Source organism: Podarcis raffonei, chromosome 2 (genome assembly GCF_027172205.1).
Source record: "Podarcis raffonei isolate rPodRaf1 chromosome 2, rPodRaf1.pri, whole genome shotgun sequence".
In the NCBI taxonomy this organism is placed as follows: domain Eukaryota; kingdom Metazoa; phylum Chordata; class Lepidosauria; order Squamata; family Lacertidae; genus Podarcis; species Podarcis raffonei.
The window spans coordinates 40,481,465-40,508,375 of NC_070603.1; the positions used below are offsets into that span (position 1 = coordinate 40,481,465).

The 26,911-nt window shown below is 40.3% G+C and overlaps 1 protein-coding gene across 1 annotated transcript in view; it reads left to right on the forward strand.

Annotated features, from left to right (window-relative positions):
- Positions 1 to 26,911, forward strand: part of LOC128407594 (protoheme IX farnesyltransferase, mitochondrial) — a 93,511-nt gene that overhangs the window by 58,697 nt on the left and 7,903 nt on the right. Inside the window, exon 6 of the mRNA XM_053376132.1 lies at positions 20,966 to 21,198. Within this exon, the coding sequence (XP_053232107.1) occupies positions 20,966 to 21,198 (233 nt within the window). The remainder of the gene's footprint in view (positions 1 to 20,965; positions 21,199 to 26,911) is intronic.

The window sequence follows — 26,911 nt, forward strand, 5'->3', positions numbered from 1 at the left end:
TGTGTTTACTAGGCAGTTTTTAGAATTGCTAGTTCTGCTGGTTCTGCAACAGGATGGTAGCACAATAAGCATAGTTTTATTTTTAAAAATTATAGTTGTAAACCACTTAGAAAAAGTATAGAAATTTTTAAATAATAACCACTATGTTAAGTGTTGTGCAGTACAGCAGCAATAACTAAGGGCAAATACCTAGTCTGTTTATGAGGAAAATGCAAGAATATTGAGAAGACTTCAAATGTTATAAAAACGTCGCATTCAAAGGCTTATTGGAAAATGGGAATTGGCCTTATTAAAACATGGGTGAATCTCCTTCATGGCAGGCATGTTTTAAACTCAGATCAAATTCTATATATAATTTTGTAAGACAAGTTATGTCGTTTTTAACAGCATCGCTTAATTTGTCACTGTGAACTCCCTACAGAAAATCTGTAGATCCCAGCATGGACACAGTAAAAAAAAAAAACCCTACAGGTGGTTTTTTCCCCCATCTATGTCTGATAGATGAAATATATATAATATAAAAATTGCAATTCCCATATTGTGAATTGCAGATTCTCCTAAGAGAGTTCACATTGACAAAGAAGGTCCATACGCAAAACGTTTTGCACCAAATACTGTTAATACAGAGTTGCGGGGGGGGGGGGAGGGAGGGATTGGCCACGGCATGTTTTTAAAGGAAGCTACCACAGAATCACAATCAAACAGATTGTGGAAAAACAGGACATCCTTGGGAAGATCCATTATCCCAGAGTGTCTAAGGGCATGTCAGTCATTTTAAAACTTGGCTTGTCTCACAAACAGGAGCCAAAGCAGCCTAATATGACAACAGCTAGAAGTGCTTGGGAAAATGCCCCTTCTGGAACAGGGCTTTGCCCTACATTCTCTCCATATCCTAATACCACCACTTATCACACTTAGTGATGGAGCTCCTTTGTACATTTCTATTTTTTTGTTTCACTGTAACATCTGACCTTTGTATTTTCTGAAAATAATTAGATGGTTGAGTTTGCTATTTTTTATTAGACCTAGAAAAAAAACACACTAAACATTATATATCTGAAATGCCCATTCTTTCATTCTGTATAAATCGTTACCAGTTTGTATTTCTTACTTTTTCCCCTTCATGACAAATCATAAAGCAGGAATCAAACTTCTTATGATGTTTTACAAGAAGAATTCTGAAACATGTGTCACCTTTTGTGCATGCTCTCTGCTCCATGTATACATACAAATAAAAGGCAGTATCCCATGGGGCTCCTGTTTGAACAGAAACTTAAAGCAACCTTGATTTCTGTTTGTATATCTGTTCAGTTTTGTATAGGATTGGATTCCAACTTAACGAAGGTTGGGGAGCACTACACCTTATTTGCAAACTTGAAGCTAAAGCCCGTATTCATAAACTATTCAACAAACAATTTTCAGATAGCATTTCCATGATTTGTGCCAAGGATTATTTATAACAAAATTATGTTTTCCCTTAGGCATCTGTGAACAGTTGGTCCTATTTATTTCTGTGTTTTATCCATCATCTTTGGAGGATTGAAAAAAAGTGATGGATGAAATTACATGAAAATTGAAACAAAATAGTAAAGCAAGCCCTGGGGGTAAACTCACTCTCATTGTAAATAGAGTACTTTGGTAAACTTGTTCTGATTTGTTCTGTAAGATGGTGCTAATTACAGATTTCTAAGTTCAGTTAATTTTATTTTAAAAACATCATGGGGAATATTCTAATGAGAACATCTGTTGAGCCCACAGTGAGCCAAAAACTAGGCTGAGCCAAAATTCAATTGAATGGAGGTATCTTGAATTTGCTTAGGTCAGTGTGTGTGTAAACTTTAAACTCCTCCTCCTTTCTCACCCCCAAATAAAATTAAAGCTTTTCCCCCACATCTGTGCTGTATTCAGAGCAGCGCCGTACTTTACGTGAAAAACGTGTTCGATATATACAACAGTGTTGCCCACAGAAAATACTAGAGGGCATAAAGGGTACAGCATTCCCATGTTGGGCCAGAGTGATATGAACACAAGTGTTTAAGTGCACATCTGTTTGTCCACAGTTCACCTATTTGCTGTGGGAAACATTGGTATGCACATAGGATTGGGTTTCCCATATTAAAAAAAAATTCTCATCGTTTTTGTATCCTAAACGCTATTTGACTATGTTTATCACCAGCACAGCGGAGGAACAAACAACCATTTAGGTTAAATAATCAGTGACACAAGTTTCCAGAGGCATACATTTAAGTCATGGCAATTTCATTTGGTCAAAACCATATTCACCAAACTTGAAACTTTATTATACTCTCTTCTCTGCCCTTTGTGGTCATTGTGGGGACTCCAAGGCAATCACTCATCGATCTATCTATCCAACTGTCAACAGCTAATTTAATGTTCTTTAAAGTGTCACTTAACCTTGAATGATGTTGGCCTAAGTCCTTATAGACTTCAAGCTAGACGTCAACTGGCATTATTTCTTCAGCTGGCCAAAACAACGCACTTTGAGAGCTGTAATCTTCTGCTACGTATTTTCCCAGGGTTCAAACTTTTCTAGTTAAACTGAATGTTAATCAAAACAGCAGAAAAATGGGCAAATTGTATTTAAAGGGCTGGTGTCTTACACCATTCTAAAAATATTTGGGGCATGTAAAAAGAGTTATGGAGCATCTTCAAGAGTGTTCTTGTTTTGATGATACATTTGACTCTTATCAAATTTAATTTTTGGTCTATTCTATTCTCATCCTCTTAATTTACCCCATTGGTGCAATAAATCTTGAAGTCACCTACTCACAGAGAAAATGCTCTTTTACACAAATTTTACACAGGCTACTTAACAGCAAAAACCATTGCCAGCAAAGCTGGTAACTAAAAATCATGGATGTACAGAAGATCTGCAGCTGACTTCTTATATATCTTTTGATTCTATCTTCAAATCAGCAAACAATGGGCCCTTTGCCATGGGCTTACTTCCTCCAGATGTTCATCTTTATTCATCTCCTTTAAAGATTTCTGGAGACCTTTTTATTAAGAAAAAAAACAACCCTCCAGTTTTAGGGAACTCCCTTTTAGGTATTTTTCCTTCCTTCCTTTCACTTTGCTTTGGTTGTATTTCTATAGGATTTTATTGATACATGTAAAGGGTATTGTGCTCATATGTACTTTATCTGAGCAAAGCCAATTCAAATAAGCTATATCAACCCAAAGATTGAAATAGCCCAGTCTGCATTTCCCTGTTGTGACAGTTTTCAAGGTCTTCAATCTAGATATTCCTTCCTCCTCACAAAACTTCAGTTCTCTTTCAGTGTGAATGATTCTGAAAACAGCTATAGCTTGTTTATATAGCCAAATGCCCAGGGAGCATTCTGCGATTTGGGTGTTTTTACTTATGCTCCAAATTTAGCCCTGCTGTGTATGGGTTGCAACTAACAAAGTCATTGTGTGAGCAGAATGACTTCAGCTTACACACCATAACTTCCCCTTTTTCTCCATCTTTCCACCACCCCTCAAACATGCCTGTTGCTCTCTCCCAGATCTGCTCTGGGGTTTACACCAGCCTTCCTGGAGGCAACTCAGCAGCCAGAGCATTAACAAGAGCAGGAAGGTGTGAACACACAACACTGCTTCTAGCTGCCAGTTTTTAAATGATTGTTTAATTTAAAGTGTTTCTTTTGACCTTACAAAGCCCTATGCAGCCCATGACCCTACTACCTAAAGGGCCACCTCTTCCCATATGAAAGACAGACACAGGCCTTCTCTATAGTAACTCCCTTCTCTAGAAAACTCTCCATGATAAAAGAAAGGCATGCCTGGCACCAACTTCACTCTAATTATGCAGTAGATAAAAATGTTTTTATTCATTCCAGTCGTTCCGGACAGCTTTATGATACTGATGCTGCAGTTCTTCAATCCGGGCTTTACTGTGTGTTTTTATAATTGTTACTGCACTGAGACTGCTCATTGTTATAACATGTTTTATTGTATGAGAGAGAGAGAGAGAGAGAGAGAGAGAATATCACTTTGAAACTTTTTAGTATTATGCGATTTTATTTTTTTTAAAAATCCCTACTAAGGCCCTGCTCCACACAAGGAAACGAGGAATGAGAGGGTGGACAGCAAAGCAAGGTCAAGTAAAAATTAAAAGATTTAAAAACTATTAAGCAATTTATCAATGCTTTTAAATAAAGGAAGTTCTTAAAGTTACAGTTCTTAAAACATAGTTTTACAAGGTCTGCCTCTGCAGATTCTGACTGTATAGAATAGCAGCAACTTCACGGTGGTGGTGGCAGTTCTGCCTGTCTTGCACTCCCTATAGGTACCCCCTTCTTCCCCACCCTGCCCATCAGATCCAGGAGCAGAGCAGATGACAGTGCCCAGGCCAGGAGGACAGGGCAGCTCCTGCCCCACAGTCAGAAAGCTGACTTGATGATGGTAAAAGAAATCAGAGTAAACACAGCATTCTCCTTTGCACCTATCCATCATTTCAACATGCCTATATGTCTCCTTTCACCTGTCACACACTTTAAAATTCCTGTTGTGGGAAAACCAACAACTTGATTCCTTTGTTGTTATATTTTGACTTATTTGGCAATAACAAAAGTTAAAACTTTCTCAAATCAGACATTTTCGAAAGATGCACATCCTACATTCTAACCGTAACAGAAGCCCTTATTTGTAGTTAAATTATGATGTATTACATTTTTGTGCATTTTGTTATAATATAATCTGAGCCTTTTCACACTTAATAAGGGATCAGTGCTCTAAACCATGTTAGGTTGAAGGTTATCATCTTAAATTGACTCTCATACTATCCAAAAACCAGGAAAGCTTAGTTGTTGCTCTTCATTTCGTTTCATGATCTGCATTGGTTTCATTTGCTATATTAGGCACTTATAGGAAGCTCCTTCAGGATAGAAGAACAATTCAACAAGAAAATAACAATTAATGGTAAAATCTGATATTTTTTGCCTGCCAGTGGAACTGACATCATTGGCAGAATGAACTCCCCCAAATTTAGTCTTATTTATATATTTTAAAAATTGTATATTGCTAAAGCATGACAGATATTAAAGTGGTTTACAGCAAATTATCAGTAGAGAAGACTTTATGACCTGAAAATAGAGACAATGCACTTACTTTTGTAACCCAAGAAAATCCTTAATAATAATTGTGTTTTTAGGTGGTTTACAGCTATAAAAACAAAACAGTGCAATAATACAATAAAGCCATCAAAAAGTTAAAAACATATCTCAATTAATCATTGTGGAAGGGTGTACTCTTAATTGCCTGCATAGACCTGGAGGAATAGAAAAGTCTGTTGGTGGAGTACTCCACAGGACTGAACCAATGACACTGAAGGGATGCCCTTGAGCTGAGTTCTTAAATGCATGTGAATTCGCAAAAGACTGTAATAGAGCGGTAGAGCAGTAGAGTTCTTCTTTGCATGCAAAAAGTTCCAAGTTCAATCCCCAGCATCTAAAGGTAGGGCTTGAAGATACTATTGTCTGAAATCTTAGAGAGCCACCACTGGTCAGTGTGGACATTACTGAGCAACAAGGACCAGTGTTCTGATTCAATATGATGCAGCTTCTTACGTTTCAAATATTACTGGTTTCTTAAAAATTTGTTACTGGATAACTGGCTCAGAACTGAAGTTGCAAATGCTTTTGTTTAACGTGATGTGGGGAGGAAGAGATGTTCCCGTTTGAAAACAACATAGTTCTAAAGCGACACCACAGCAGTGTTCTTTTCAAATAATGTTTATCCTGGAGGTATGCAACTTTTAATATAACTGTATGAAAACAAGTGTGTTCTTTCCTGCTGAGTTCCTTTTCTTCCATGCATTTCCTCTGAAGAGTGGGAAGCTGGCATTGCCTGAGTGTTGTAAACAAGAAATTTTAATAAGGCTGTTTTATATTTTGACATGTCCAATTACTCGTGAAAATGTTGCCCTTGCATTTTAAGCAGCAGGACGCTTATTCACTCCCCTGCTTCAGATAGCTACATTTACAGGCAATGAAGGAAAAATCCTTAAGGCTAGAACACAGTTTAAAGAGAATAAAACCCACATCAAAGGATGAACTAATGGATTGCTGTAATGCTTACTATCTTGCTTTCCCAAAGGGAATAGGAATGGCAGTAGCTATGTATCCATACACAGTGTTGATTACATCCTTTATGGTCAATGAGAGTTCCTGTTTTATGTTCATAAACAGAACCTGATAACTGTTTTTAAGATACATGTGTGTGGCTGGGTGTGGAATTGTGTTTGTATGTGTATTTCTTTGATTCCCCATGCAAAATACAAAATTATTGCACTTTAAATGGAAACGGCAGTAGTTGCCAGCTACTCAGCTCACTGTTTCAGTTGGTTGTGCTGTGTGAAAAAACTCTGCAGCAGCGCAGTAGAGACATTCCTTTATAAGCAGTTCTGTTTGTTAAATAGAAATCCCGCGGAAACATTTGACCCCTCACGCCTTGCTGCTTTTCAATTCAGCTGTGAGGCCTTTGCCATGGAATTATTTATCAGGGCCTTTAATTGAATGTGGGACAGTTGATAAATTTGAGTGCATTGTGCATCACATCACGTTAGGAAACATCCCAGATGCTCATGTATAAGCCAGGAGTCATGGTGCATTTGAGTAAATAGCCCTCCATCTGCTTCTGAGGACCACTGCTGAGTAGCGATATGCACTCCTAATGGAGTTGTCTTAGCCTCCTGTGTCAGCTGCGCAGTAGGAGGTAGGGCCCAGTTCGTTTGAAGGAGTACAGCGATTGTATACTATAATCCTTCTGATTATGACCTCTAATATGAACAGACCTTTGGGGATGTACCATTTATGCCAATTCCATTTTTTTCTTTTAAAAAAAGAAATAATGGTAGATAACTTCCTTTTCTTCTGAACTAACCATGGGGAAGTATAGTCTGTTGTGGCACAAAACCAAAATAATTAGCTAGTATGGTAGACATGCAAATACCCAGTGGCCTTGCAAATCTAATCTGGATGAACATACATCTGTGGTGAAAGTGTACGGGAGTAGAAAGGCACAGAGTACTGGCAGAACATTTCATTTATACTTGTTAGCTTAGATTACTATATAGTTCCGTACGATTTTCAGCAAAACACACTGCCCACTTTTATTGCTGAAACACAGTCACTAAACAATTCAGTTTTCCAGAAAGTCAAGTCCTAATAATTACAGAGGCAAACCTTCCCCCCCCCCCCCGATGGTTGAGCTGTTTCTTAAATGCAGTATGTGACAATGTGTCACCAGGAGGTCCTCCTAGGGATAGTGAAACACTTCAGTTGAACTGTCTGTGTTTTCAGCACCGGGGAGAATTCCGAGTGGCAAGAAAGACTGTTGCCTGCAATATCCCCAGGATATATCCTGTAAGTGGGTTTTGGGAGCCTCCAAGAAGAACTGAAGACTAGAGCCAAGGAAATAGGGATAAGCAACTAGGATAAGCTGTCTCATTTGAACATTGTCTTTAATTCTGCCCTTGTTCATAGCTGCCCATATAAATCTGCCTGTATGCATTGTTCAGATGAGAATGTAGGTGTGTTGCTACTGCAGAGGTGTATATCTAAAAGCAGAGTGTAACTAATAGTGGGGAAAACACATCAAGAGTGATTTTTCTTATGGGCTACCAGATTATTTTTATAAAGAATATATCCACCCTGCCTTGTGAAGCAATACATCTTGTCTCTGGGATAAGCCTGCCATTTTCTCAGTGTTTAGCCCTTATGGAGTCTGTCAAATTTATTCAGATTTGTGTTTGTACATTTTGTTTTAAGACAATCCAACTCCCTAGCACTCAGTTCTGTTTTTAATAGTGGGGCCTTATCTTACTTAACCACAGCAGCCCCGTTATTCAACATGTGCCAAGTAGTTTCAGAAATGACACCACTCAGCAAGTCCATTACCAAACTGCCAGGGATAGTAAATGGCTTGCACCTTGAGTTCTGTTTACAGTAAGTCACGTAAAAAGTGCATTTCTTCTATAAATGGTTGAGTTTATAAGGCCTTTAAACAAGGGACAGCTTACACATTATCAACTTGGCAAGTCAGATACCAGAGCTTACACTTTAATTAGGCATTGCTAGAATAGCCGTTGCTGCACAGTTTGCATTCCAGAGGCTAAGATACACAAAGAGCCCTCTCACACATTTTATTGGAATCTTCTTGATAAAGTCACAGTGAATATTGTGCTATAAATCCTGCTGAAAGGGGACCCTGGGCCTTTTCCTGTCCGTGCAGTGGAATTTGGGTTTTAACTTATTTGCTAGTTTGCCTTCATTATGAATTTCTAATGGCCTGCTCAGTTCAAGGTTTTCTGCATAAGAATTTAAGAGGGTCTGCAGCTATTACTGTGAACCTGAAGATGGTGATAGGCCAGCCTTTGGCTTCAAAAGTTAGTGTGCTGTATGCAGACACTATTAGAACCTAAATGGAAAAGGGTAGCAGAGGAAGCAAAACTATTGGGAAGCAGAAAGAAGCATTCAAACCCAAAACAATAATGTATTGGTATTTTTATACATTTAAAACAGATGATGGGCAGCTTTGAATATTATAATGTTACAGTAACAAGTGGGGCCTGCTATACACTGTTTCTTGGTGAAGTGCTTCTGTTCCTTGTTTCAGCCAAGCAGCTATAATTTTTCCATTCGCCCTCATTTTCTCTCTCTCTCCAGCAGTCAAGTCAGCATTTTTTTACTTCCTAAGTACACTCAGTTACCATTGGCCTGTTTTAGAGATCTTCTCCCTCACCCCACTTTCGGGGAGTTTTTTTTTCCATTTAAAAAATAAACCCCACAATGTGTACTTCTGCAAGTCTTGGGCTTCCCACTGTAATTTCCCTTGTGTGTGTGGATGGTACCATTTTGGCCACATAAGGATAGGCAGTCAGAGAATGCATTTGCAAATAGTATATGTAGGATGTTAGGTTAGTAATAATGGATGAAGATAAGGCTGGCATATGCATGCTGCCAGAGAATATCCTTGGCAGCAGAAAGCAGCATGCAGCCTGGGGCCTGAGAGGGAAGAGAATTGGCCTTTGGCAGACTCCCCACCCCACCCCAAATAATCCTTTTGGCAGGGAGGGGAAACTTCCTTTTGACACAAAAGGGATGAAGTAAAATTGACCTTCTGAGAAACTTCAGAACCATTTGCACTCAGATCTTATTTCAATACAGTGCAGTGGTACCTCGGGTTACATACGCTTCAGGTTACACACTCCGCTAACCCAGAAACAGTGCTTCAGGTTAAGAACTTTGCTTCAGGATGAGAACAGAAATCGTGCTCTGGCGGCGCAGCGGCAGCAGGAGGCCCCATTAGCTAAAGTGGTGCTTCAGGTTAAGAACAGTTGCAGGTTAAGAACGGACCTCCGGAACGAATTAAGTACTTAACCCGAGGTACCACTGTAATGTAATCAAACTCAGCTCTAAGTAAAATGGGTTGTGATAGCATTGGATCATACTTTCAGCCAACACTGAAATAAAGTAGAAGAAGCACTTTCCTTCTACCATACAGATGCAATAGCTCTGTATTTTGACTACGTAAGGATTGCACACTTGGAGAATGGTGTGCTCTGAGTTGCATTCAGACCTAGTTCATATGATTCTTCCCTTGCTTTTTCAAGGAGGAGAATCACACAATTGGCAGTTTACCCAGGGGGTTGGTTCACTGCACACTATCTGTACTGGGGAGGGAAGGTCCTCAGGCTACTATTCCCACCACACTTTCATCTCACACATGTGTGAACTGGGGTTTCCTTATACAGTAGTATACAGTCTAGTGATAGCTTTTTGGGGGGGTGTAGGATTGAAAGCTAACGTCGGTGTACAGATTAGAAGAGCAATTTTTTCTGTTCCATCATTCCAATCCTTAAATTTCTTTGTAGTGCCCTGCCTTATGCTCACTCACTATCCTAATAAAAAAACATTCATGAAAATGTATTGGTCCAGCACTGAATTATGTAAGCTTGAAAAATAGACCGGTCTGTTTTCAGAAAACAAAGTGACTACTTTAAACCTAGCTGATTTGTTTATAGTGCTGCTCAAGTCACTAATTCTGAGCAGAGGAGATGGAACATCTGCAACTCACATTGGTTAGGATCTGGGAAAGCTAATTGCCTCCAATTTGGTTAAAATACAGTGTCAATTACATTTTCAAACAACAGCTTCTATACTCTCTGTTGACAGCAAAGCTGGGGTGCCATCCATTGAGCTATTTCCTTGCTTCGAAAAAAAGTGAATTCACACAGCTATGTGATATTTTACCACAGCCAATATTTATTCCTTTGCAAATAAGAAGACTTGCTGGTAACTGCAGTAACATAGCTTGGAGTAGAAATGCCATCTCAAGGGTCCAAGGAACAGTTTGCTTCTCCAAACCTTTTCATTCAGATTGGATCACTAAAAAAAAATAAAAATCAAAGTTATTTAAATAATTGTGTGGGGTTTTTTTTAAGATTCTAAGTTTTTGATTAATGTATTTCCTGAAAAACATGCATACTGATAGGTTGCTGAAACACAGGTTAACTATTTGTACAATAACCAATATAATACATAATGATAATAATACTTTATGTTAGAAATCTGATTTAAGAGATTTGAGTGTTGTGTTTAGTATCCTTTGTTAAATTAGTAATTTTTCTCTAGCCAGATTATTTTTAAGATGCTATATCATTAGTATACTAGACAATTTTTAAACATGCCTGCTAAACATGTCTATACATTAGACATTCCTTATCTCAGCACAGCAGACGAATGACTGGGAAGGAGAAAAGCTACCACAATATCCTCTTTGGTAGTCTGCACATCTGCTATTTCATGCTAAGTCATATTTGGCTGATTGTTATGTGCCATCCATGAATTGTCTGCAAGTTAACAGAAATGCACCATTGTGTTGGGATATTCGGCCTACTGTCCATGCTCCATCTCTCTCCAACAATCAAGATCAATCAAGATCAATCAAGACCACCTTCAAGTTATTACTGATGAGTCTGGATTGCCATGTAGACAGAAAGAGATATTAGCAGCTCAAGAGTGCTTCTTTTCTAAGCCTGTGCACATCAAAGACAACTCTGCCTTTTCAGACAATTGGCTGTTAAATCCTTTTATCAGGAGATAAAATATTATGATGACCGTCAAAATTCCTTACTTAAGTGCTTTTAAGCATGGAGCCATTTATTACGTCCCTATGGAGTTTTAGGAGCTCCACTTTACCACTTGGTAGAACTAGCCCCCTTCTCAGCTAGAAGGATGTATGCAATTATCAATATCTTTGTTGTATGTTTGTACTATTTTGGGAGTTTACAACCCAGCTTAAAATTTTTAGCAAAAGCATTTTAGACGTAGTTATTTAGAGATAGTTGTGTAGAGATAATTTAGAGGGATATTCTTCTGAATTTCCTCATTACCCCTGCCCCCTCCCTGCCACCCAAGCAGTTTTCAAAATTATATATCCACACACTAACTTTCAGGTATTCCACAGGCTGCCTAGGACATTTTTTTTCCTGCAGTGTAAGGTCTGATTGAACTCTAACCCAAAATATATTCCAAAATATTTTTTTCATGTGGTTATGAATATTTGCAGCCAGCATGAAGTAGTTGATGGTAAAGTACAATGAAAGAAGGGGAACATTGTCCTAAAAGAGAAATCAAAGGGGGAAAGAGTTGCTTGAGTACTTTTCTAGGTGTCCTCAATCTCTTATCAGTTTTATAAGTGTGTTTTACCTCTAATGCCTGAAGATCTTAATAATTCTGCATTTAATACATTAGAAACTCAAAAGTCTGTACAGATTACAACAATGGCAGATTTGGGGTTCTTTATTTGCCTTACTATTGCCTGGTGGCTTGAAGCCAAATATTATAACTGAGCTGCTCAGTATTCTGCCAAGAACTTGCATAGAGGGCTTTCTGCTGCATCTTGCCCTACTTGCCCTGGCACCAACTACTATGTTGAGAAGATTAATACAACTCTGGATGTCCAAGAGCAGGCATACCCCTAATTTATTTATTTCTAATGTAGAGAGGGAGTTAAATAATTCATGGAAAAGAGTTGACAGGATTTCTCATTTTTGTCCCTCCCTCCAAGGGCAGCACCATCTCTCAGGCTTTAGGCATGAGTGGCCGAGAGGAACCCCTTCTCCCAATGCCCTGGATTGATGGGAGGAAGCCTGAGTTCTCAATTAAAGCTGTAATTTAGTTTTGCATTTCAATTTTAAAACCAAACAGCCTCCAGTCTTTTTCATGAGCCATGAACCTTTTTGCATGAGCGAGTGAGGAAATAAGTGAATATGCATATTAGTATTTTTTCTTCCTCATGTAATGCCCACTTTGTTTGCTTAAATGAGTGCCCTTTTACTTCATTACACTGTTGGTTAATGTAATTCTGTGTCTTTGCGAGAGCAGATCCCATCATCAGTTTTCCTGATTGTTCATAAGCGCTTGAAAGCCAGGGAAAGATGGTGACAAAAAGTGCGACACCAGCTTTCCTGCTTTTAAAGGCTGTAATTGATATTGCCTCTGTGTCCCCCATCAAGGAAGAAAAGGTAGCTTTAGCAATAAATCTGTAATCCTTGTGCTTATAGCTTTTTTTCTCCCTTTTAATTAGAAGATATATCTCATTAGACAAGAAGGAAATTTCTGATTAAAACCAGTAATTGAATGTAAAAACATATTTTTCTCTATCTGTGTTTAAGCGTTTTGTAGGTGACAAGCACCACATACAGCTTCATTAAATGATTACATAATGTGCAATTTTACAACGGTTTTGATTTAAAGCTTTGGGTCTATTTGTTGAATGGCTGGTGGTCACACACAGATGGGCTGTTGATCTGTTGTAATTCTGACACTATGTGCCTATAACGAGAGTTAGTTCATGGGCTTCAGGTTTTTATTTATTCTTCTTCAAAACAAACAAACAAAAAATCTTCCACAAAACAGCTACTGGTATGAGGCATATTTCTTCCAGATTTAGTTTCACTTTTATTATTTTTATTACTAGATTATTCATCCCTTCTGAAAATACTAGTAAATGTGGTTTGCATTACTCCCGATGTAAATATAACTGCCTCAAAAGATGTGCTGAGCAAGTTGCTGTGTGCTTTCAGCACTTAGGAATTGCCAGGATTTGATTATTTGTGGTGACGCCTTAATTTGTTATGAATGCTGCCTTCATTGTAATTTTCAAGTTAGTCCAAACCTTGTGGAGGCAAGCAGATACATCTGTGTGTGAAGACAGGCTAATGCCAACCTACCACATGGGAATTGTGGGAAAGTAAAGATGACGATGGCTAGGTTTGAACCATGTCATGGTTAGTGTTGCTCCACCTGTAGTTAATGACTCATTCTTTTGCTCAGAGTTAAGATCTGCCCATACTTTTCTCTCGTGTTTGGTTGCTTCTTCCTGATTCTTGGCATAAGTATTGTATTATCAGTTTGTTGTACTGATTATGTTGTTTGTATTGGTTTGCAGATACTCTGTATGTCTTTTCAAAGCACATTTACTCAAGTGGTTTTTGCTTTATTTTATTTTTCCCCCATTGTGCACACATGTTCACACTACCACCACAAAGCTGAAAATAAATAAAGGGGAAGCCTTCTCCGTCAAAAGTTTTAACTTTACACAAACCCCACCCCGCACCCAGCATAAACTAATGTGACTTTGCATATATGTAAAGGGGAGAGAGCAACTTCAGATACACCAAAATATAAATGAAAATAAAGAATAAAGATGTACTTCAGGCCCCACAAAATCTGCAAGTGTTTCAGTATTTCAAATATAAACATTTCCTATCTGAAAACCATGGAGGAAAAGCAGGAAAAACACACTGGACCTTAAAATGTAACTCTAACCATGAAACTCTGCAGTTCAGGGAAACATTTTCCCCACTCAGCAGCACCAGAGATGACCTTCCAACCACATAGGTGATACAGTATTTCTCAAGACAGTAGGTTCAGGTGTGTTAGATTCATGCATGCTGGGAACTTGTGATGGCAGACTTGTGATACACCACAGTAGTGCATCCACAGGTGGTACTGGCACAAAGAGTTGTATGCACTTGGTGGGATAATCAGTACCAGGCAATGCACAAGAGCCATTTGTGTTGTAAATTAATGAGTGACAGGGTACTGCCCTGGTTGCATTTTGATAGGGGAAAGATTACCCTAGCATATCCAAAAGTACTCCTATATTGATTTCTACCAAAGGTTGAGACTGGTAAGGTTCTCCTCTCAGTCCATTCCACCTCCTTGTGGATGCCTATCTCCCTCTGAAATTTGAACAATTCTGTTACTTCAGGAAGTGTTTCCTTGTACTGTAGGCGAGTGTTCTATATGGCTTAGACCCTGATGTTACTAACTGTAATTGTGCAAAATCATAAAAGTCATAATTTTTGAAAATTAGTGGTCATTGTATATTTGCTTTAGGTCTTTAAATAGCCTTCCTTGGTCATGAGGACTGGTGACTTATAAAAAAAGTTTAGATAATAAAATTCTGGAGTTGGATGTGTGGGTGAACATCTGCTCATAGTTCAGGGCTTTCTCATCTCCCCCTTCTCAGTGTAGACCCCTGGGGGGGACTTTAAAAATGTTGTTGAGAATTAGAAGACCCTCCAGAGTGATGCTGAGTGTGGTAAGAAGTGGAAATAAGGGAGGGAACCCCCATGGAAACGGACATGCTTTTCTCTCACAAATGCCTCTAGGTTCAAGTACTGAAACATACATCTGAAATAATATGATAACTATATGACTTCTAAAAGTAAAGGCATCAGTTATCTGTAGAAATTACTGAAGTTTCACCATCCATGAACCTGCTGTGGAGAAGGTATCTAGAGCTCTAGAGCAACTGCATACTGAATGCATTGAGAGCACTGCAAAGATGCAGGTCTTTGCTTTCAGTAGAGGTCACGGTGGTACCTTGGGAAAAGTTGTTTCTAAAGATCTTGGAGCTTTCAAAACTTGTCCACAACACCGCTCTGCAAGTGTGAACAGTACAGTGGTGTGGTAATTATGCCCAAACATCCCCTACAGATGTACTTAATGTGGTTTAGCTTTGCTTACGTGAATGTAGCCGAAACTGTAGGAGGGACCCAGCCTTTCAAGTCTGAACAGCATTATATGAGACAATGTTGACAAGAGGAAAAATAGGCTTGTGAAGTCTGTTTGCATTTATAACTAATTGAAGGTTATATGCCTAGCACTTCTGCCTCAGAAACCAATATGTGAATACATTGTTCAAATGAATCATCAAATTGAAAACCTTTCCAGCATCATTAAGGCTTCTATCTTTCATTCATGTTCTGTCTTCACAACAACTTGTTTGGTGATTCTGCCTTTCCTAATCAGTGCAGTGTTGACATCTTAAAAAACGTGCTCACAATGACTCTTTTTATTACAATAAACTGTTTTGACAGTGTTGTACGCAGATGAAATTCCTGTCTTGGGGAGCATCCATCTCACCTTTACTGTTATGCTCCCACTTACCTGTTGGTGCAGAACATAATGAAAGCAAAGTTAATTTAAAATTGTTCCCATTGTCAGCAGCAACAATGAAACTATAGCTTTGGGGGAGAAAAGTGTTTCATTGCTGGTGTACCTGCAACCGAAAAGTATAGTGGTACCTCCGGGTGCGAACTTAATCCATTCCAGAGGTCCGTTTGTAACCAAAAACCGCTCGTAACATGAGGTACTCTTTCCCTAATGGTGCCTCCTGCTGCTGCCGCACCGCCGGAGCGCAATTTCCGCTCGCATCCCAAGGCAAAGTTCACAACAAGGGACATCTACTTCCGGGTTAGCGGAGCACGTAACCTAAAGAATTCGTAAGGGGGACGGCTCGCAACACGATGTACCACTGGAAGGAAGGAAGGAAGGCTGATTAAATGCAAATGTATAGACTAGCATTGCCAGCTGGTTAGGGGCATTTGCCTGGTTGATGCCTATTTTGTCTCATTGTGGATAGCTGTCTCAATGCATGTGTTAAAGTGTATGCCATGGAGCACTATAGAATATGAATACAGTCTCAGGGTTGTTGTCTTGCCTGTTAGGTAGGAGTCTAGATAAAGAACAGGTTTTTGTTAGTTTTTTACTGTTGTTTTACCCTTATGCTCTCTCTTTTTAGTTTTTTTTTAAATTCTTTTATAGAAGCTGCCGTGGGAACTGGAAAAATGAGCTAAGACCATGTTAGATAAAATAAAATATTTATACGGTCATTTGTTATCATGATGGGGGAAAATCATCCTTAAGGCACCATCTGCTGCCACATATTAGAGTTTGGGTGATCTGTGTAGTTACCTGAAGCCTATGCAATTATGGCTTCCTGGACATTTTATCTTGCGATCCTTTCCACACTTACCTGGGTGTAAGTCCCATCAAACTCATTGCAGCATTCTTCTGAGGAGACATTTGTGATGTTGTTGCTATCAGTTCTCCCAAGGTGAGGCAGAGTGCCTGATTTTCTGAAAGTGTTATCCTTCATTTTGAGTTTTCTTCAGTTTTAGATAAGCTGCCTTGAACATGTCGACAATTAAGAGTCCGTTTTGGAACAAAGTGGTGTGCAACCAAGTTTCTATGTACGGTGCTTGATTCAACATACCATTTCTTCCATTTGGAGGCTCAGGGCTGTGCTGCCAAATGAGATAGCAGTGCTCAAGCACAAAGCTCTGGCATTTTGTCTCTCACAAATGGGCCCCTTATGCTGCTGGTGTTGTCACTCCTGTTCAGATGGAGGTATACATGTACCCATTAGTGAGATTCCATTATTTATTATAATAAAATAATAATCAAAATTCCATAATATTGGAAGGTTGAATTGCACAAGCATTTCCTTGAATGCACTTAAGAGTTCAACGACCGTGTGCGTGCATGCATGCTTACATCTCCATTTATGCAGCAGAGAAAGTGTAATAAGCGCTGGGAAGTTAATCAATGCCTGTTTTTAGGCTTAATTTATGGATGTCCAATCTGTAGCTCAACCTCCAATTCATTTCTTAATTATGTTTGTAAAGAAAAGCGGAAGCCTGTTTTCACCAACTGTGTTGTCTGCCAGTTCCTATAGATCGATTTTTTCTTTCTTTCATGGCACAGTGAGAGCAGCTGAGGGATACATTGTGATGGACCTGGATAAATTCAGAAATAAGTCCATGATCATGTTGCTATTCAGCACTGGAAGACAGCATTTAGCTGTCTCAAAACAATAAAATATAAACGCAGTTTAACCAGTTCATTGTAACAAAAGCCCTTGATTCAAAGGATTTATATTATAGTCTCACATGAATTAGGTGCCAAAAAAAGCCTCTGTGGTTTTGGTTTGGTTTGGTTTTGTAATACCGACTGCTGTCCACTGCCCAGGATGAGTAGAGTTCCATATGAATGCATAGCAATTGTGCAGGGCATGGATACTTGATTCTTACTCACAAGGGATTGCCTTCCCACCAAAGCTATCGTTGAATGGTTCTTTCCCAGACTGACAGACAATTTTTGGGAAGCCCTGCTGTGTCAGTGGCAGCTTGATCTAAATGAGCAGGAAAGCAACCTTTTTATTTCACTGTCCTGCAGTCCCTGTTGATGGCATGAGGTTAGAGGGGCTCTCCCCCAGCCAAACGCTATTAGAGACAAATGTCAGTGAGCTTTGGATGGAAAAAGCTCTCTGATTATTCGCTCCATTCAGGCGTATCTTTCCCCAGTAAGCTTTTAGTCACTCCCACTGCCTGCGAGATGTAATCCTTGCCGAGCCAAGGGAGAAGCATGTTGCATATTCCTTAAGATTACATGGTGTACCAAATAATACACAGACAGTGGCTCTTAGCTATGCAAAGGTCATGGGCTTCCTTGACACAGGTTGCTTCTCCTTCCTGCCATAATGTGATGGTGATTTAAATAATAGTAATAATAATAGGCAGCATCTTTTTAAACTAAACTGGCTGTGTAGAAGCAGAGGCCTAAGAAAAGGGTTCCCATAGCTCAGTGGAGCAGCGAATTCCATTTTATTACCATTTTATTTTTGTACCCTATCCTTCAGCATGCTCCTAGTATGCCTCCCATGTTGAATAGGAGCTGAATGAGCAGGGCTGGGAAAGACCTTTACCCGAGACCTCAAAGATCCACTGCCAGCCCGAATAGACGAGTGGCATATGTTCATAATTTGATTTCTGGAATAGTGCCTCTTTGTTGTCCACTATGCAGGCAGCAGACAGCAGCTCTCAAGGTAGACACACTGGATACTGCTATGGCTTTGGGTATGTTCTATGTTCTAAAATGTGCAGCTGTTTCTCTGTGCTTCCTTTCTTGAAGTGCAGTTTAAAAAATGTAGGGTGGCATATGCTGCACTCTGGATCATCTGTATGTAGCTTATGAAGGTCCCTGGCTTGGTAACTGTGAAAAGCAAGTGAAATAACCTGTTCTGTAAAGTAACAATATTCTCTGTCTTCAGCAGAAGCTGGTTGTGTGCCCTTGGGCACTCTTGAGGTGGTGGTTCAGAGCACTGCCAAAGACAAGGCAGCTGTGCAAATTTTCATGGAATTTACTTGTTTTGTGAATATGAGCTGGCTTTGACAGCCTTTTGCCTTACAGGGTGGTACATCAAGCACACCACGTATATCCTGTTCATACCTCATCAAAGTTTTCTCCTAACTCCCGTTTACACCCATACACACACACACACACACACCCCTAGTGATTTTAGAAATGGATAAAACACACCAGCTGGATCATCAGGTCCCAGGCTATGTCTGCAAACAGGGGGGGAAATCTGCTTATGACTTGTCAACAGAGCAGATGTTACACTAAGGGAAATGGAACATATTGTCTCCCATGGGATCTGTCACTGTCACACAGGTACTCTTCAGAGTGTGACTGCATTGAATTTCCAAGGGCGGGTGGGGGAAACGTGCCCCTGTTTTTCTATTGCACATTGTGAAAAAAAGTCTCCCCTTCTGGAATTAAATATTGCAGAGTCAATACTGCAGAATATTGTTTCCTGGATGAAAGAAGCCTTTCCAAATTCCAGATGCAAACATCTAGTCCATGTAGAAAGTGCTTCAAGTTTTACATCTCCCTAGCATGAACATGGCTTTTAATATTAGGCCTTTAGCTGTACATCACCTATTGCAATAGCAAAGGATATTTGCACATTACATCTACTGGGGTCAATTTAGTAATATGGAAAATTGGTAAATAACAGCCAGCCCTATTACAGGCAAGTAGTTGTGTTTTTCCATAAAAATCTCTCAAGCCCTATAATATTGGCTTTCACAGAGTGTTCTGCCAGCTCCTCAAAGAGTTGACACTTGACTTATTTTTATGCCACATGAAGTGGTGCAAACCTAAGAAAGGCATGTCCAGAGCATAAATAAATATAAAAAATATAATTCATATTTTTTAAAGCAAGTTCTGCATTCACAAGACAAGATTTTCCATTTGGATTTTAATGCTTTCATGTTCGCATAGTTTGGAGAGATTCTTTTGGAGCTCATCACAATCCCTTTTTGTTTTAAGCACCGTGAACAATTTGGTATCATCAGACATGGCTACTCACTCCTAACTCTAGATCACATTAATCCACTTTATGAAAATTTAAAAGGGGGGAACTTACTGTTATCGTCTGCTTTTTAAAAAAAAATGTTTCAGAAGTGTCACTGAACAATTGAGGAACATGCTTTAAAAAAATTTTTCAGTGTCCTGTTTTTGATATTTTCCATTTCAACGGTGTTCAAAGTACAGCATCCTTTATAGCTCATCTGAAGTGGTAACAAAATTCCTGTCTTTTTCTCTTCCCTTCCCTCTGAACTTCATCATCAGTCCATTCAGCTATCTTTACACAGATACTTGAGCCAAGTGATCAAGTGATGAGCTTGCCTCCATTTCCAGGGTGCTAGATTCACATGACAAAACTCTGTCACTTGTTAACTAATGTTGTTGTGTAAATATAGGCCCAAGTGTTACAAGATCAGTGCTTGAATGGGTTCACTGAAAGCTGCATGTATTCAAAAGAACATTTTTTCTTGGCTCAGAAGCTTGTGAGAAAAATCTGATAAACATTGCATTCCACTAAATTAAATCGGCAAAATCCACAATTGGGTTTGTAAAGCTGGTAAAATCATGTTCCAGCTTATCAAATTGTTGGCCTGGTCCATTTAATTAAAAGTTAAATTGAAGGCAGACATTTATTCCTTCTCAGCATTCTAACACGATCCGTGCATATCCATGCTTAGGCTTATTTTGCAATTGTGTATAAAACACTATGAGGTGACTGGTCTGTGTGGGGCTATAAAAATCTACACCAAACATTTAGATGCTTTATTAAAAATAGTTTCTTCCCCACTGTCAAGAGTTGATGTAGCCAGATCTGGAACTTTAGTGAAACCCATAGTTTAAGCTTCTAGGATTCCGATAAATTCTGCTAAATCGGGGCAATAAATTTTGAACACAAATTTCTGTTGAAAGTATTACATTGTGTAATTAAAGCTTGGATAATATGTAGGCATGTTTCTTTCACTATGCTATAAACAATGTAATAGTTGTGTGTGTCTGTCTCTAGGTGAATGTTTAGCTTTAACATGCCTAATGGCAACTTGCATACACACCTGCCTAAATTCCCAGGAAGGGAAGCTCCGCTGCCTATATAGCTTCCTCAAATTCCCTCAACGCCTACTGGCAGGAGCGAGAAGACAAAAGCTAAGTCAAGACCAGTCTGCATTGGACTGTACCTGACCTGTTTTGCCTGCTGGTCAAATTTGCTGATTGTTCTCTGTACGCCAGTGAAGAAGTTATGCTCTAGTAGGTGTTTGCTAAATGTACATTTATTCTGTGGTTATCACTGTTGCCCGATTTAAGATTTCTTAATAAAAAAGCATTATCGGGAAAGCATTGGATAAAAAGGTAACAGCAATAAAAATCTGCCCTCAGATCCTTTCACTAACATATTTTTACATTTTCTTGTTTGTTTGTTTCTCTTTTTCTTGCAGCCCTTTGCTTGCTGTGTCTTTTGCTGCCTCCTGTGCTGTTCCAGGAATAGCTCTGCTCACCTTCGGAGTAAATCCTCTTACTGCAGCCCTGGGAGCCTTCAACATCATCCTGTACACATGCTGTTACACACCGCTGAAAAGAATTAGCATTGTCAATACATGGGTAGGAGCTGTGGTTGGTGCTATTCCCCCAATTATGGGCTGGACAGCAGCAACTGGCAGTCTAGATGCAGGTGAGAATTACTCTGGGGGGGGAACTGGGACCATGAGGAGGAAGAGAATTGAGTGTCTTCCTCTTAGGGCCAATTGAAAGTTACTACAGTGGTGCCTCGCAAGACGAAATTAATTCGTTCCACAAGTTTTTTCTTCTTGCGAGTTTTTCGTCTTGCGAAGCACGGTTTCCCATAGGAATGCATTGAAAATCAATTAATGCGTTCCTATGGAGACCGCCTTCAGACCAGGTCCGGGGACAGTCTGTCCCCGGACCTCTTCTGAAGGCTGGCGGGGGGAGAAGGACTTTTCTCCCCACCGCCAGCCTTCAGAACAGCCTTCTGAAGGCTGGCGGTGGGAAGAAAAGCCCTTCTCCCGCCGCCAGCCTTCAGAAGAGTTCCCGCAGGGCTGCCTAGGCTGCGGATAGCAGCCTGCTGCCCCGCGCGAGGGGCGCTCTTAAGCAGAGCGCCCCTCGCGCGGTGCAGACATTCGCAGCTTGGGGAGCCCTGCAGGACTTCCCTGCACAAGGGGCGCTCTGCTTAAGAGGGCGCTCCTAGGCAGCCCTGCGGGAACTCTTCTGAAGGCTGGCGGGGGAGAAGGGCTTTTCTTCCCACCGCCAGCCTTCAGAACAGCCTTCTGAATGTTGGCGGTGGGGAGGAAAAACCCTCCTCCCACCGCAAGCCTTCAGGACAGGTCCGGGAACAGAGGAGAAGGCGCGCTGCGCTTCCCCGCTGTCCCCGGAGATTTCCCTATGGGCTTTCGTCTTGCGAAGCAAGCCCATAGGGAAATTCGTCTTGCGAAGCCGCTAAAAATCGGAAAACCCTTTCGTCTTGCGGGTTTTTCGTTTAGCGAGGCATTCGTCTTGCGGGGCACCACTGTATACTGTGGGAATGAGTACTTGTTTCACATATGACTTCATTCCCAATAGAGAGATGTCTTTTTAACCAATGCCTACTAGTATCATTCACATTATCTAGTATCTGCATATTTCACTGTGTACTGCATGACTGTCTCTTCCACTGACTTGGCATTTAGCAGTAAAAAAACCCAAGACTATCATAGGTTCGGGACCCATTCAGTTCTTTGAATCTCAGATCCAGTGATATTTATGGGCAAAGCCTTCAAGAATGGGATTGCAGAATGGCAGCTTCTCTGCTATCACAAAAAATAGGATCTTGGGGGGGGGCAGTCTACAGAACAAGGTAGCAAACCTTTAGAAGGTATGACCTGGGGGAGGGCTTGTAGCAGTGAGTAAGTCAAGCCTTAGAAACACAGAGAGATGGGTTTGTGACAAGTGTGTAGACTGCAGTCAGTAAGACTTCAATCAGTTTATTACGGTCATAGGCCAACAGGGGTGTGTAAACTGCATAATGACTTGCCTACCTGTGTGAAGGTTGTGGAAGTCACATTTCATCTAGTTAGATTGGTAGATACTGTCAGAGTGAAGATGACAGTCATGGTGCAGGTCAGCACCAGTCAAATGGGGAATTGTAGTTGTGCAGTATTGGAAGCAAACTTTAGGTGGGCAAGCAAGAAGTGAAATTCAGAACTTCCAGAATTCCTTCCTCCAGAATTCTACCTGTTCTATTTGCAGTGCCAGGTAGACAGGCAAAGCTGAGGCATTTCAATGCATGCCTAAGATTGCAGTGTCAAAGGACAGCTTTTGATTTCTTAGGCACTGGAGAAGGTTTTGTAATAAGCCAAGCGTATGCAAAAGGGACAGGTTCCTCTTGAACCAAAAAGGAGCCAGGCTACTAGCACTTAGGATCAAAACAATGGCAGAGAGTAGGAATAAATTGACTGTTCTCACAGTGGAGGGATGAGAAAAGTGTGTTCTATTAGAACCAGTACTTTTTAACTTGCTCATAATTAAACTTGCATTGGAGCTGAGCAGTGAGGTGGCCAAGTGGTAAAAACAAATAAGAATTTCAAAGAGTTCCAAAATGATCTTTCTTAACTGGGTGAATTAGCAATAAAATGACAAACGCAGTTCAGTGTAAGTCAGCATGAAGTGACTTACATCGGAGCAAAACATCCTTAATTCTCCTTACCACTTTCCCTCTTCAGCTGCTGAAGACTAGGGCTTAAAGGTCTGAAATATGGAGAGCCTGGTTCTGTGCAAGTAGGCACAGGATTTTAAACCATTCAAGGAGCCCTCAGATCTTTAGGACACAGGGCAGGGCCACAGAGTGCAGCCCTGCTCTCCTCTCTCTTGGTTGTAATCATGTGAAAGGATAATGATTAAAGGGAGCTGCTAAGTTGGTCTTAGTGGCCCCCGAATAGCAGTTGCTAGGGAACAATTGTCCTGCTTTCGAGCTTTCCATTGGTCCAAAAGTGAGCTAGTACTAGCCCTCATACTAATAACACTGCAAATGGACAAACTTTGTTTAGATCACAACTTGGGATGGAAGGATTGAAGCTGCAGGTCTCTCCCCTGCACCTGTTACTAATTTTTTTAAATTAAAAAAACTTGCCATGCTTCCAAGTGATGCATTTAGTGTTGTGTGCAGTTTGGCCCTCAGGCATATGTAAATGCAAGCCTTTATCCTTCTCTCCCTCTTCTGTGCTCACATACTCTGTGTTTCTACAGGAACTATTCATCACCGAGTCAGCCAAAAGTCAACCAGGATTATGTGACTCCTCCTAGTTGGAAGATCAAACATAACCTTCGGTTTTGCAGTGCTCTTGTGATTCTCTTTGCAGTGTGTGTCACGATAGGATCTCAGATTCATGCAACAAGATCAGAGAAATGTTGTGTTAGCTCAGTGGGCCTTCTCCCTTCATTGATTTTGCTGCTTTTGAAGCAAAGGCTACAGAGACTTGAAAATGCAGGGTCAGTCTTAATGAAGCTTCCTGAGATGACCAGCTTTTGGGGGGGCATGTTGTATTCTTCTTAGCATTGCAAAGCATTTGTTGTTCTAGGCACAAGTGATCAGAGTAGTAGAAAGGAGAGACAATGTGAACAGATTCAGTTATGAACCAGGGGAACATGGTAGAAAAAATCAAGATGAAAATGCAAGAAGGTCATAACTCTGTTGGCTATTTGCAGTTTAGTAGTGCTGCAGAGAGCTTGCTGGGGAGACCATGTATTAAAAAGGGACTCAAAAATAACTTAAACAAGGTTTTAATAACAAAAACAAAAACTCCTTATACACTAAATACATCAACAACAAACCAGACCCAACCACCAACCCATCCCCCAGGGTCATGAGAGAGCTCGGTGCGGCCGCTTATATACTATACCCAATTGCTGACACAATTTGATTAACACAACTCAGCAGCACCTGCTATGTTTCACAGCTGTAAGACTGGGTCTCGTTATTTGCCCTGGCCCTTAAAGACATACACAACTTGTGAAGCAATAATGAACCTTCACATTTTAAAGTGACTATTCAACAAACTCTAGCCTTTCTACAGTGAAGGAGACAAAGAAGTTTAATTCAAATGATTAACTCATATTAGAAGCTGTGTGTCCTCTGTGACATGACTAGTGAATGTTCAACAACCAAAGCAGGGCTTCTGCTGTACAGTTGTCATGTTCACTTATCTGCACTGTGTTTCTGGCTGCAATTACAAGTCCTGTGGCTTCTGTTGCCTCTCTGTCTTCCCCTCTGTTCTGCATCTCACTAAAACCAAACCCAAATTCCTTGAAAATGTCACTGTTAAAAGGTACAGATACCTTGCTATGCAAATACATGCCGTGTTGGTAATATACACAGATAACTCTGACAATGGAATTTGGATTATTCCCTAATGCAGAATCTGAATTTTATTTTGTTTCTTGATATGGAAAATGCCCAACCCTATCTGTCTCTCTCCGAGTGTCAGAAACTAGACCAAATGTTGGCTTCTGCAAGCAGGACTTGTGAGTTGAATCTAGGCCAATTGTACATGTTATTTATATACATAACTCTGAGTAGTAATTGGCAGGGCTCATGAAGTTATTACAGTAAGTGCCACACTTTTAATATTTGGGAGGAGGTAGAGGTCCCTGTACTTGAGTACCCCCAGGGGGGGAAAGCACTGGAATAGGTAATAGTGGCCAATCTCAGAAGAAGCTTTTTAGCCCATGTTCTCTCATAATAACTAAGCATTGGATCTTCTCTTTCCCTTCCCACTCAAAACACTCAACCATAGGCTTATTTGCAGGAGGGCAGGGGGAGGTATCCATGCACAGAAACTATTTCTTTGATTAAAGGCTCAGGCCTGCAGTTGGTTGATAGTTTCTTATAGATGTTAGGAATGCTTTTTGGTATGGACAACTGGAGTATGCCATCTGCTTCCAAATCATGTAAGCCACATCTCTGGAACCCATTAATGTTTCCTAATTAACTAACTGAAGCAACCTGGCTTTAGGTAGAAGCGTGGGAATACATTTGCACCTTGTTAAAAAGAAGGGGAAAGAGCCTACCCTACTGAGCAGCGATAAGGAACATAAAGCTGGGGAGAAAGAAATTTTAAGGCTGCCTATAGTGCTTGCTATGTTTTACTTTTTATTGGGGAGCTTCTTCTCAAGAAAGCAGTCCAATTCTTTTCTGGTTATTACGCTAAAGCCAGTCATGCAAGGTGAATCACTTTTTCATCCTTCCTTCATTTTACTATCAAAACTGTCTCCTGCTTCTCCAGGGAGGTGGGGAGGAGAGGGCATCTAGCCAATGCTGCCGCCGTTGCTCAAGCAGACTGTATATTTACTTGATCAGTTCCAGTCTCGAACGCTTGCCACATTATATAACTTTTTCCTAGGGAACAGTTCAGGATCAAAATATGAACCTTTCTCTGTGAGCATTGGTTGGCTAAAATTGGCCAGGTTTAAACTGACAACGCTCAGAGTCAATTTTATCATCAACTGTGGTAGCAGAAGTTGCACAAGTGTTAAATTTAATCAGGTTCATGGGCTGGGACCAGCATCTCTCAGCAAGGCGAATGCATGCACTTGCCAAGGTACAGAGAATTTCCCTCCCCGAAAGGGAACCCCATCTCCAGTATCTTTTTCCCCCTGTTTCAAGGAAGAAGAACATTATCATGACAGGAAATGGGAGGCTGGTGGAAAATGCCAAAGAACAAAGCAGTCTCATTTTTACAGAAGCAGTAAGACTCAGATCAAACTTCTCTCTTGCTGGCAGGAGATCATGGCTTGTGTTTAGTAACACGGCCAAAAAGAGGAATATTAATAATATGCCCTTTTTTTAAAGAAGAAGAAGTTTAAATATTGTAACGGGGAATTTCATACTGTGTGTTGTACAGCCTGGGACTCAGTCTTGGCATCACCACATTTCCTTATGAAAGCAATAGGGTCTGGTATCCTTTCAGGAGTGGTGGCTAGCTCCCAGCATCTGAAGTGTACTCAGGAGACTGCAGAACATAGCAACCCGGTGCCATGAAAGCACATCCAATTCTGAGCCACCCAGTTTGCTTGAAGTGACAAGCGGGGATCTCTGCCATAATGTGCTTTATCAGTTAAGGGGATTTACTCTGGGTAGGCGGTGGTGGCAGAGCAGATAACAGCCTCGCAAATGTAACAGACGTTAGAGACCCACAGTGGCCTGGAGCCATTGGTATTACTGCTCCCAAGAATGTTTATCTCAAGAGACTATTTAGTTTATCTCACATGCCCCACTTTTACCTTCTGTTTTCCTGAAAGACATCTTGTCCTGATTTTCATTCATTTTCTGAAAATTTAAATAATTCCTGGGGCTATGGAATTTATAGACTGCCTGTGTATGTACCAACGGTAAT